At 42.1% G+C, this 13,007-nt stretch overlaps 3 protein-coding genes across 3 annotated transcripts; 1 reads left to right on the forward strand and 2 right to left on the reverse strand.

Annotated features, from left to right (window-relative positions):
• Positions 1 to 210: 210 nt before the first annotated feature.
• LOC117460509 (gamma-crystallin M3-like) lies at positions 211 to 1,874 on the reverse strand. Its single transcript, XM_034101966.1, has 3 exons — positions 1,863 to 1,874; positions 1,297 to 1,539; positions 211 to 486 (listed from the first exon to the last, which is right to left on the reverse strand). The coding sequence occupies exons 1-3, from the start codon at positions 1,872 to 1,874 to the stop codon at positions 211 to 213; spliced, it is 531 nt and encodes a 176-aa protein (XP_033957857.1).
• Positions 1,875 to 10,038: 8,164 nt separating this feature from the next.
• On the reverse strand, positions 10,039 to 12,707 carry LOC117457123 (gamma-crystallin M3-like). The gene is made up of 3 exons (XM_034097006.1): positions 12,636 to 12,707; positions 10,429 to 10,695; positions 10,039 to 10,317 (listed from the first exon to the last, which is right to left on the reverse strand). The coding sequence occupies exons 1-3, from the start codon at positions 12,663 to 12,665 to the stop codon at positions 10,039 to 10,041; spliced, it is 576 nt and encodes a 191-aa protein (XP_033952897.1). The 5' UTR covers positions 12,666 to 12,707.
• LOC117457140 (gamma-crystallin M3-like) lies at positions 11,210 to 12,293 on the forward strand. Its single transcript, XM_034097032.1, has 3 exons — positions 11,210 to 11,224; positions 11,304 to 11,552; positions 12,015 to 12,293. Exons 1-3 carry the CDS (start codon positions 11,210 to 11,212, stop codon positions 12,291 to 12,293), a joined length of 543 nt encoding a protein of 180 aa, XP_033952923.1.
• Positions 12,708 to 13,007: the final 300 nt, after the last annotated feature.

Below are 13,007 nucleotides of genomic sequence, written 5' to 3' on the forward strand. Positions count from 1 at the left end.
CGGCAAGTCATTTTATTGTGCCCATCACACAGGCATAGAGGTAAATTCATCGTGGCTGGATTGCACAGTACAACTGGAACTACATGCAAACAATGCACAAATCACAGTTTCAGGATAAAAACAAGGCTTCTTTATCTTTTTGTATCGCCTCTCACATCTTGTTAATGTTAATAAAGCAAAGCATCTGCAAAACCTATTAGCTAGAAGTGATTAGACAGATTCTGTGATGCGTCTGACGGAGTTGAACTTCATGTCTTCGCTGCTTATCTCTTTGAGGTTCCTGTACTTTCCCGGCTTCAGATAAGACATCCTGCCCTCGAAGTTTGGCTGCTCGAACATCAGCCAGTATCCCTCCATCACGTTGCAGGACTGCATGTCCGACATCTGGTATTGATCCTGGATGGAGTCGCAGTCGTCGGTGAGCTCCTGCATCTGCCCTTCGAAGTTCGCCTTCTCGTAGATCCTCATCTTGAAGGGTCCCTTGTGCTGTTAAAGTACACAATGTCAAATGAAATATATGCATAGATCTAATAAGATAGGTATGAAAACGCTACAGGTCTAGATAGGAAATTGGAACGAGCTTAATTTAGAAATCGAATTGGTTGCCACGTTAAATAAGAAGCTAATAATCAAAGTCAACTTTATTGTCAATCTTCCAGTTTGTGTGTACATAATAATCAGTTTAATTATGTTATCCTTTTGACAACTTTATGAATTAAATTGCAGCATTTTCTCTTAAAATTCTTAGAGGCATTGCTAGATAGCCGGCTAGCGTTTGAGGAAATGTGACAAAAAGCAAAAAATCTCAACCCGATAAAGCTAGCAGTTCCTTCCCTTTTTACTCGTCCTGAAATGTCAAATGAAATATAAGCATGCAACTAAAAAGATAATTTAGAAAAAGCTACAGGTCTAGATAGGAAATTGGAACGAGCTTAATTTAGAAATCTAATTGGTTGCCACGCTAAAAAATAAGCTAATAATCAGTTTAATTATGTTACAAGTCATCCTTTTGACAACTGTATGAATTAAATTGCAGCATTTGCTCTAAAAACTCTTGGAGGCATTGCTCGATAGCCAGCTAGCGTTTGTGGAAATGTGACAAAAAACTAAAAATCTCAACCCGATAAAGCAGGTCCTTCCATATTTACCCATCGTGGAAATATCACTACTGGAGGTACAGAATTTAATTTGATCCGGATCTGCTTCTGGGTAAGACTACCACCAAAACATATTTCTCATGTCTCTTTCTTTACTGATTGCCTCCGTCTGTTCTTTGTTAGTAATAGTGTGCTTTACCTCAGGGACCATGCGGCAGGACTGAATGCACTCATTGAAGCCGATGGTGTTCTGGTACTCGGGGTACTCTCCCCTGGTGAGGAGGTGCTGCTGGCCCGTGAAGTTGGGCTGATCGTAGACCATGAACGTCCCGCTCTCCACCCTGCAGGAGCTGCATCGGCCCAGATGAGAGGAGATCTCGGAGCAGTCGCTCATGCACTCATAGGAGCGACCCTGGAAGTTCCTCCCCTCGAAAAAGACAATCTAGAGAGAGAGAAAGAGAGAGAAAGAGAGAGAGACACACACACACATTGGGTAATTACCTCTGAAAGCTAAAGGTGAGTGCTGTTCAGTTTACACACAGTTGCATAGCAGAAACTACAATATTTTACTACATATAATCATTATTAGTCCCACAGAGGGGATGTGTACATTGTTACAGCAGAAAAGAGCCAAAAGCAGCTTAAAATAATATTTAAGTTACACAAATAAAAACCTCCTGTAACAGTTCTGGAGATATAGCAGGCAGGATATACAGCATAACATTTAGCAGTGAATAGATCAGGCTGTTCCGCTCCCTTCATTACCTTTCCGCTCATGGTCTCGGTTTTTGATTTCTGTTGTTCTACCCACTGGCGCGCTGGCTTTTATGCATCATGTGACATCAAAAGAATCTGCCCCTCAATTGTACAAAATACCTCGAGTCAGCTCATCGGCATGGACGTCCCTACTGTATTATACATCGGAGCTGTGCGCGGATTAAACAGTAGTGGTGCAGTCACAAAGCAAACTCCAGTTATTGCACTACTTTTGTTTTCAGTTGTATCATATGGGAACAGTATGCAGTGGATAAACGAGGCAAAGTTATACTAAATGCATTGACTAAAAATCAAAAACATTTGAACATTTGAAACACAATTCTTCCTTAACAAAAGTAGAATTCATGAAACACAGCTTAGTTCAATCCACTGAGGATTTCTGCTGCCATGATTTTTACTTGTGACACATCTTTAAATGTTTTTACACTATCTTCCATTGTTCTTTAATCACCACCACTATAATGACAATCTTTCTTTTTCACAAGTAATTGGTGCCTAAAGTAGGAATCCCAGCATGTTGTGGTTCTGCTTATCTTCCAGCCACAACGCCCTCTTGTGCAAAATGTTATTTACAGAACACGACAATACTATCTGACTGCATTCATGCTTCTCGGAGGTAGAAAGCATCCAATTCAGGACACTGAATATAACATACAATCATGTTCTCATGGGGATACAACCTATTGAATTAAAGGAACCAGTGTGTCGGATGTAGGAGGGTTTATTGACAGGAATGGAATTTTCATAAGAATGTTTTTATTAATCACTTAAAACTAAGAATCATGTTTTTTATTGGCTTAGATTGGGAACAATTAATCTGTCACCATGTTTCTACAGTAGCCCGGAAGGGACAGACCAAACTCCAGCCCTGTAAAGGACCCTTTTAGGTTTTTCATAGGGATGTCCCGATCATCTTTTTTTGCTCCCGATCCGATTCCGATCATTTGATTTTGACAATCTGCCGATACCGATTTTTCCCGATCCGATCTTTATGCAATGCATTAAGAGAAAAAAAAGGTAACAGATAACGGCTGGTCATCCAACGCGATGAATTCAGCTATCGTGGCTGTTATTGTGTTGGCCTTTTCACTGTTCTGTGGCAGTTTCTCTTTCCTTTTCAAAGCCTCTGAAAGTGTCGGTTGTTTCAGTGCCGTGACCTGAGTGGCCGCTGTGTACTCGCCGTGTTGTTGTTGGTGTTTGTTTCTCAGGCGGCGTATTAGATTGGTCGTGTTGAACGTAGCTCTGTTCTTTCCACCAAGCGGAACCTCCGGCTTGCAAACATTGCATCTGGCTGTTACACTGCCTTCGCTTTCAATTTCATAATACTTCCAAACTCCTGACATTTTCTCTGTCCCGACTCCCGAGTCACCAGCTGAACGTAGCCTCTCGTTAGCTTGCTGCTACTATTAGACACTGCGCCCACTCTGTTGCTTTCAGAGGAATAAGCAACCAGGTCTAAACAAGCCCAAAGGAAGCAGCACATACATGATGTTGAGTCATTTTAAACCAAAGCTAAGGCCTCAGGATGACTTTAAGACGTGAACATGGTCATTTTAGTTTTGTAACATTAAATAAAATAAAATAATAAAAATATTTTATAAAAAAAAAAAAAAAAAATCCCGATCCCCGATTTTTTTCTCCCGATTCCGATCTTTTGAAAATCACGTGATCGGCTCCGATCCCCGATCACGTGATCGGATCGGGACATCTCTAGTTTTTTATGTTACCTTAAAGAGCCTGTGACAGCATCCCAACAACTGTTGTGCAATGAAATATTTGTGGATGAAACTACATGTATTAGTGCTTTCATGTCAATTCGGCGAACATATGATACATTAAATGATCGTGAGGATGATGATTAAAAATCGTTTGTTTGTGCCGGTCTGCATTTCCTGATGAGAAAACAAACCGATGCTTTTTGTAGTTGTAGTACACCAACAACATGGATTAAACGTGTGTTTTTTTACCACAATGTTGGGGAAATTAATGGATAAAATGCACGGATTATTATTAATATTATTCCCACTCCGATCGGGACACTAGGTCCACCGTTTCCCCGCAGCGAGCCCCCCCCCCCCGTTGACAGTTTACGTGGGCTGGGCTGGGTGCAGTGACGGACTGGCCATCGGGCCGGTACCGAAGTGGGCCGGTCGGATAAGTCACTAGCACATCCCCCACTCCCCCCGTTGACAACTTACTAGCAGTACCGAAGTGGGCCGGTCGAGAGTCCCGGGATGATTTTTAGTCCCATTCCACCACTGGCTACATGACCGTATGATCGCCCATATTGACGCACCTCATTCCTAAACTTCTAACAGATACAACATAAACCGATCCTTCAGCCTCATATGAGCTCTCAGACACGTTCAACATGAACCTGTCATCGCTGTCTGAGCTGCTGCTGTGTGCGCCGTCGTGCGTTTACATCTGACTGTATATATATAAAGGTTTACATGCAGAAGCTGGGATCCTGGACGGTGCAGCTGGAGCGCTGTGCCCGCAATGACGTCACCCATCATTTGGCGGGACTTGAAGAATCCGCGAGAAGATTCAGAAAATTGTCAACATTGAAGGATTAATGGTTATCAAAGTACAAATATCCAAAATCAGTTCAGTAACGGTTTTCAAGGGGACAATATGTACTCAAATTGATGGGTTTGGATGATGGGGGAAAACCGTGTCACAGGATCTTTAAGTTGCTTTGCCGTCGGCAATCTTATAGATTTAGGCTATCTACTGAATTAGGAACCGTTGCAATGACGGCAGACGAACATTTCTTGGGAGTTTTGGTAAAGGGTTATCCACTAAAACACATGTGTCAAACTCAAGGCCCGGGGGCCAAATCAGGCCCGTGGTGGATTTAATTTCAGCCCACAGGATAATTTCTAATTACTGTTAGATCTGGCCCGCTGGTATATTGCAGCACACCTTCACTCCATCCTGAGGGTCTCCTCCGCTCAGAGCCTGAGCCCAAACATTGGTGACCTTGCACCCAAGATGAGATGCCAAGTGTCTGCTTGAACTAGCATCACAGAGCAGCACAGTTTAAATGTTTCCTTCTGTACTTTTTGCACATTTTTCTTTCTTTCAGGCAGTGGCGAGCCGTCTGTGAGGGCCTAAGATATTCAAAAAAATTATATTTGAAAACATAAAAAAAAAACATTTAAAAAAAAATATTTTTTATATATTTTGTTGTTACATTTTTCATTAGTTTTACCAAAATAACTTGATTTAATTGTATTTAAAATAATATTTCCAAAGAAATAAATCCTTCGAATCTGCCTGTTCAGTTTCTGTTGGAATGTGAAGGGTCAAATGCCGTCTCTGTGAGTTATGTGAAGACGGGAGGGCTTGTTGGTTCACTCTTGCCCGCTATAGTAACTCAACGAGAGAGTAATGTCAAGTGACAGTACAATTGACCAATCATATCTTCCCTCTAAATGGGCGGGCTTTATTTTCGCGGACTTTATGACAAGTTCGGCCCGCTGTGAGGTCTATGCAAGTGGTGCAGTGACGCGTCCTAAAACCCGGAAGTAAGCTTCGCTCGGATTCCCTCGACAGAAAGCAACGGGATTTCTCCAGAAGATTTTGGAAAATAGCTTGAAATAAGGTCTATGGAAAACGAACCTGTTAGATAAATGCACGTTTTGTTCAGCCGGATAATATCCACATGTCGACCCTACTTTTATTATTTCTGAATCATAAATCTAATTGATAGATTTATGATCGATAGATTTATGATTAGCATAAGTTCGTTCATGATGGCTCACTTCAGTGATAGTGATGACATCGTTGCGAAATTATTAACCGAGTCATTTTCAAGATTGAGTTCCAATGATAAACTGGAGTGGCAAAGGATCAGCTGCATGACCTGCAAGTGCTTCATCCAAAAGGACGGGAGGATGGACTTTGTGTTTCAGTGATTTATCATCAGAGGTAGGCCTAAGTCATTAGGCTTGTTTGAGACACATTGCGGCTCGCCTCGAAAGTAGCCGATCGCAGCCGGGGGAGGTGTCAAAAAGCTCGTCTTAAGTCGGACAGCTCGGACTCGGAGTCGGCTTGACTGGCTGGGTTTGCAATGGCGGAAATTGATTTAATCTTGCCATTTCAAATGATGTATTCAATAAATAAGGTTAAACCAAATCATTACATTGCAATAGATTTTATTTTAATGATTTGGTTTAACTTAAAGAGAAACTTTATTGTTATTGCACAGATTACAGGTACTGAGACAACGAAATGCAGTTTAGCTTCTAACCAGGTGCAACAAGCAGTGAAGTGGAAAGTAATGTACACAATCTACAGAATAACATATAGAATGAATTGAATGATGAATAAACAGTGTGGTATGAATACACTAGATATCAGCCTGAGAGCAGTATGAACAGTGTGTATGAATACACTAGATATCAGCCTGAGAGCAGTATGAACAGTGTGTATGAATACACTAGATATCAGCCTGAGAGCAGTATGAACAGTGTGTATGAATACACTAGATATCAGCCTGAGAGCAGTATGAACAGTGTGTATGAATACACTAGATATCAGCCTGTGAGCAGTATGAACAGTGTGTATGAATACACTAGATATCAGCCTGTGAGCAGTATGAACAGTCTGTATGAATACACTAGATATCAGCCTGTGAGCAGTATGAACAGTGTGTATTAACACACTAGATATCAGCCTGTGAGCAGTATGAACAGTGTGTATTAACACACTAGATATCAGCCTGTGAGCAGTATGAACAGTGTGTATTAATACACTAGATATCAGCCTGAGAGCAGTATGAACAGTGTGTATGAATACACTAGATATCAGCCTGAGAGCAGTATGAACAGTGTGTATTAATACACTAGATATCAGCCTGAGAGCAGTATGAACAGTGTGTATGAATACACTAGATATCAGCCTGAGAGCAGTATGAACAGTGTGTATGAATACACTAGATATCAGCCTGTGAGCAGTATGAACAGTGTGTATTAACACACTAGATATCAGCCTGTGAGCAGTATGAACAGTGTGTATTAACACACTAGATATCAGCCTGTGAGCAGTATGAACAGTGTGTATTAATACACTAGATATCAGCCTGAGAGCAGTATGAACAGTGTGTATGAATACACTAGATATCAGCCTGAGAGCAGTATGAACAGTGTGTATTAACACACTAGATATCAGCCTGTGAGCAGTATGAACAGTGTGTATTAATACACTAGATATCAGCCTGAGAGCAGTATGAACAGTCTGTATGAATACACTAGATATCAGCCTGTGAGCAGTATGAACAGTGTGTATTAATACACTAGATATCAGCCTGAGAGCAGTATGAACAGTCTGTATGAATACACTAGATATCAGCCTGAGAGCAGTATGAACAGTGTGTATGAATACACTAGATATCAGCCTGTGAGCAGTATGAACAGTGTGTATTAACACACTAGATATCAGCCTGTGAGCAGTATGAACAGTGTGTATGAATACACTAGATATCAGCCTGTGAGCAGTATGAACAGTGTGTATTAATACACTAGATATCAGCCTGTGAGCAGTATGAACAGTGTGTATGAATACACTAGATATCAGCCTGAGAGCAGTATGAACAGTGTGTATGAATACACTAGATATCAGCCTGAGAGCAGTATGAACAGTGTGTATGAATACACTAGATATCAGCCTGAGAGCAGTATGAACAGTCTGTATGAATACACTAGATATCAGCCTGTGAGCAGTATGAACAGTGTGTATTAATACACTAGATATCAGCCTGAGAGCAGTATGAACAGTGTGTATGAATACACTAGATATCAGCCTGAGAGCAGTATGAACAGTGTGTATTAATACACTAGATATCAGCCTGTGAGCAGTATGAACAGTGTGTATTAATACACTAGATATCAGCCTGAGAGCAGTATGAACAGTGTGTATTAATACACTAGATATCAGCCTGTGAGCAGTATGAACAGTGGGGTATGAATACACTAGATATCAGCCTGTGAGCAGTATGAACAGTGTGTATGAATACACTAGATATCAGCCTGTGAGCAGTATGAACAGTGTGTATTAATACACTAGATATCAGCCTGTGAGCAGTATGAACAGTGTGTATGAATACACTAGATATCAGCCTGTGAGCAGTATGAACAGTGTGTATTAATACACTAGATATCAGCCTGTGAGCAGTATGAACAGTGTGTATGAATACACTAGATATCAGCCTGTGAGCAGTATGAACAGTGTGTATTAATACACTAGATATCAGCCTGTGAGCAGTATGAACAGTGTGGATGAATACACTAGATATCAGCCTGAGAGCAGTATGAACAGTGTGTATGAATATGCTAAGATATATAAAGTATGAAAACGGTAAGCAGTATAGTATAAAATATATAGATATTAATTTCATGATGATAAACATTGTGGAACAATGATGAAAAATGGGAATGGATGTGGCGACGTAAAACTGACACAAAACAACAACAAACTTTTGCCAGCCAATGGGAGAGCTTCATCAGCAGCACGTGGTAAAAACCACCAATGAGCGCTCAGCTCGAGATACCAGCGAGCCGTTTCCCATCAAGCATTTCGCTTCCGCAGCTCGTGGAGAGCAACTGCGCCAACTCGCCTCGCCTCGCTCTCAAGGCTGCGGGCGTCTTTGTCCCGCGAGATTTCAAAGTCTCATGTGGGCGAGCCTCCAGAGCAAGTCGGACAAAATGACTAACCATCATGCAACGCACGAGCAAGACGTTGATCGCAACTGCGCAGGTCTGCGCAGGTCTTGCTTGTCTCAAACAAGCCTATTTTCAATGCGGGCCGCCGTGCCGACTTAATTCATTTGTAATTGCTACTTGGCTGTGGGCGCCCTGTCGTGATAGGTGTTTATATAAATGGTGTTGTTTTGTGTGGTAGAGGGTCGCTGTCATTGATGCGTTTTGCACCCCGGGCCGCTGTTTTGATATTCCGCTGAAGTCATGTTTGGTTTTTTCTTTGAGGGAAATTGTTTTTTAGAAGCTGTTGTTGGCCTGTGGAAAAATGTAATCATAAGAAATGACTGCAGATAGAGCCATAAGAAATGACTGCAGATAGAGCCATAAGAAAAGACTCTGCAGATAGAGCCATAAGAAATGACTGCAGATAGAGCCATAAGAAATGACTGCAGATAGAGCCATAAGAAATGACTGCAGATAGAGCCATAAGAAAAGAATGCAACTGATTATTTACTGTTGTTTTTATAGGCAATAATTGAAGCTTTGTTAGTTCCAGGTTTAATATGTGCAATAAGTTCATTTCAATACGTTTTGCAATAAACATTGAACCAGTCCGGCCCTTGACTAGCAGCCTACCCATTTTTTAAATTTTGACCCACTGTGTATTTGAGTTTGTCACCCCTGCACTAAAACCTTTAACATGGAGGTGTGTGAGACTTGAATGTTAATGAAGTTAAGGCCGAATGTCTGTCGAATTATGTGTGATTTACTTGGTTTGAAATAGCTGCAATTGGTCCAACTATTGGCCAATTATGAACAGGCCAGTTTGAACCGGGCACTGCACTACGTAAGGATAATGTGCAGCGAGGCGGTCATTACGGGGAAAAGAACACGCGACAGGCTCATCAGGGAGCCCGACGCGACTACACGCCCATATACTAAACAAGCTAACGACCCAACTCCCAATATTAATTGAAATGACTTTATTGACTTAAAAATTATCGTATTTCTTCAGCTAAGAAAAACGTCTGGACCGTTGCGTAAACAGGAGGGTTTCTGCCCCGTTACTTCTGCTTTTCGGCCAAACTGTATCCAGTTAAATCGAACTGACTTGTTTGTGCAGATGTGAGCGTCCTTAACAACGGTCAATAAGTGCTTGACAGCGGTCTGTTCTACTGGATTAACAACGTGTCACGTGTTCTGAATTGACCAATCAGAATCGAGTATTCAACTAAGCCATGTAATAAATAGTAATATTAACATTATTTAAAAATGCTTTTTAGTGTGGAATCAAAGAGGTATGAAATGTTTTCTAACTGCCTTTAAGATAAATCTTTATTCAAGAATCACTAGCAAAGTATGTAGTCTGACTCCACATAAAGTAAACTACAAAACAGCAGAGAGATACTTCAAAATATGTTTTTTATTCTTCACCCACAGTTTCTTTAATCACACAACAATCAGCACGTGTCCACTATGCGCCTGATGGAGCTGATTCTGGACGTGTTGCTTGCTGCAGAGTCTCTGAGGCTCCTGTACTCTCCGGGCCTCACGTACAGCATCTTGCCTCCGAAGTTGGGCTGCTCGAACATCAGCCAGTGGCCGTCCATCACTTGGCAGGACTGGCAGTCAGACATGAGGAAACGATCCTGCAGAGACTCGATGTCGTCAATCAGCTCGTGCATCTGGCCTCTGTAGTTCTCCCTTTCGTAGATCCTCATCCTGAAGGGGCCCCTGTGCTGTTGGAGAAAAACAAGGAGAGCATATAAATACAATGCTTTTCTAAACGACCTTTCTTGAGTAGCTTGCCATCTTCATATTTGGTTTAAACTTCTCTTCGAACATCTTACCGCGGGGATCATGCGACAGGAGAGGATGTTATCCATCACAGCCGTGCCCTGCATTCCCATCATGCTTCCCATGCGCTGAAAGTCGGAGTACTCCCCTCTCTCCAAGAACACCTGATTGCCCATGTAGTTGTGGCGGTCGTACACCACGAAGCAGCCGTTGTCCACCCTGCAGGAGTTGCAGCGGTTCAGGTGCACGTGGATGTCGGTGCAGTCGCTGCTGCACTCGTGGGAACGACCCTGGAAGTTCCTTTCTTCATAGAAAATAATCTGCAAACAAAAAACATGCATGCAAAGTTAGATTAGTGACTTTTACTGCACCAATGATACAAACGTGATATTATTTACTCTGCCCATGGTTACGCTTTTAGTTTTAGCAAATAATAACAACCCAGCGCCACTTTTATATACAGTATCAGCTGCAGACCACTCATGATTCAACACTAAGTTCACGTGGCCTTGCTTTTATTTTGAACAGCCCACCTGAATAGTTATTATGTTAAATGTAGTTGTATTTAATAGTTGTTCACCTCTTAAGGAACGCACATGAATAAATAGTTGAAGTTTCTAGAAGCACATATAAACCCAGTATTCACAATAACTGTTGCAGAATCTGACATACAGTGCAATCTGCCACCCTATGGTGCTGCGCAGAGCCACAATATAGAGTGATGACTCAAAGGTTTCAGCACAAGCCATGTGGAAATGCTACGGCCGGGCGATGTATAAAAAGGCAAACGGGCCGATGTTGAAGCAGCACATCTGAAATTAGCACACAATAATCATGGACGTGGGCAGGGTAAGTGAAGCTTTCCACACATCACAGAAACATGGAAGAGGTGTCACCTGGAGACTCAGGTCCACATTGTTGTTTGCAGATCACATTCTATGAGGAGAAGAACTTCCAGGGTCGCTCCTATGAGACCAGCAACGACTGCCCTGAGCTCACCTCCTACCTGAGCAGGTGCAACTCCTGCAGGGTGGAGAGCGGCCTCTTCATGGTCTACGAGAAGCCCAACTTCATGGGTCAACAGATGCTGGTGAGGAGGGGCGAGTACCCTGACAACCAGCGCCTGATGGGCATGACTATGAGCGACTGCATCAGGTCCAGTCGCATGATCCCCACGGTAGGTTTATCGCTCTCAGCTGCAATAAGTCGGCCACAAATTACAATGACTTGCAACAAAAAGAACTTTGTAAATTGGCTGAGCTGATATTGGACTATCATCAGCATTTCTATTGGTCGACAGCACAGGTTAAAGTTAAGCTAAATGCTTGCAGGAAATCTGTCGTAAAATATTCTAAACTCAGGTTGCCTTTGCTGAGGAAGCCTGCACATTTGATGGGAACATGGCTGCCATTAATGGTATTTGAAAACCCATTTTGTGAGTCTTTAAAATAACAAAATGAATATTGTAACGTCTCTTAAGATTCCCAGTACTTAGGCCCAGAACCAGTGCTGTTACAATGGTGTTGTATCAACCATCACAGTGGGTTTTTCCACGATAACAGGTTGTTTTCTTGAGATAAGGGCATTAACACGTGGATGCTTTAATGCCCTGATGGTCTTGACGTATCTCCCCCTACAGCACAAGGGAACCTTCAGGATGAAGATCTACGAGAAGGAGAACTTCGGAGGCCAGATGCACGAGCTGATGGACGACTGTGACAACATGCAGGATCGTTTCCGCATGAACGAGTGCCAGTCCAGCAACGTGATGGAGGGCCACTGGCTGATGTTCGAGCAGCCCAACTACAGAGGCAAGATGATGTACCTGAAGCCCGGAGAGTACAGGAACCTCAGAGAGATGGGGACGAGCAACATGACGAGGTTCAGCTCCATGAGGCGCATCATGGACTCCTGTTAACTCTGAATGTACGGGGAAATAAAGAAAGCTGAAATCTAATGGTTCTGATTGTAGACTTTGTGCAAGCATGTTCTGAAAACGCAAGCATCCACACATAACTCGAGACACATGGGGATTAGTTTCCTTATCCTCAACACTAACGGGTCAAAAACAGGGATTTGTATGGACTGAGCCAAGATGATATTATGTTTTAAAAGATATCCTCCCACTATGCAAGCCAGTTTTGTCAGACACTCCCGTTTGGTTATTGTCCACACATTTAAACTCCACGGCCAAAGTTGGTCACACACACTTCCTGTTATAAGTTCAAGCTCCAAACTAAAACTCATAAATTCACTTAACGTGTAAAATTGGCGGAGTTATCCTGTCCATATCTCTAAGATGTATCAGTCAGTTTCTTCATGAAGCTGCTATTGTCTGCATGTGTCTCTTGTTGAAGAGGGTACAGGAGAATAGTTAGTAAAAACAAGTACACTGAAGCCAATAACACACATTTTACAAAATGAACAGCATGCATGTGGTTTACCGACAGTATTCCTGCAACTTTACCTAGAACAGGAACACATGGTTCATCCTCTGAGGAGCATGAATGTACAATCTGCCTATTAGATCTTATATTTCTTGTGTTCAAATGGGATTATTACACATTGTAGAATAGTCCTGACTGGATCTAGAGGCTAGTTGGATTCATCCTCTGGGAATTAATAATAATTT

Source organism: Pseudochaenichthys georgianus, chromosome 2 (genome assembly GCF_902827115.2).
Source record: "Pseudochaenichthys georgianus chromosome 2, fPseGeo1.2, whole genome shotgun sequence".
Classification (NCBI taxonomy): domain Eukaryota; kingdom Metazoa; phylum Chordata; class Actinopteri; order Perciformes; family Channichthyidae; genus Pseudochaenichthys; species Pseudochaenichthys georgianus.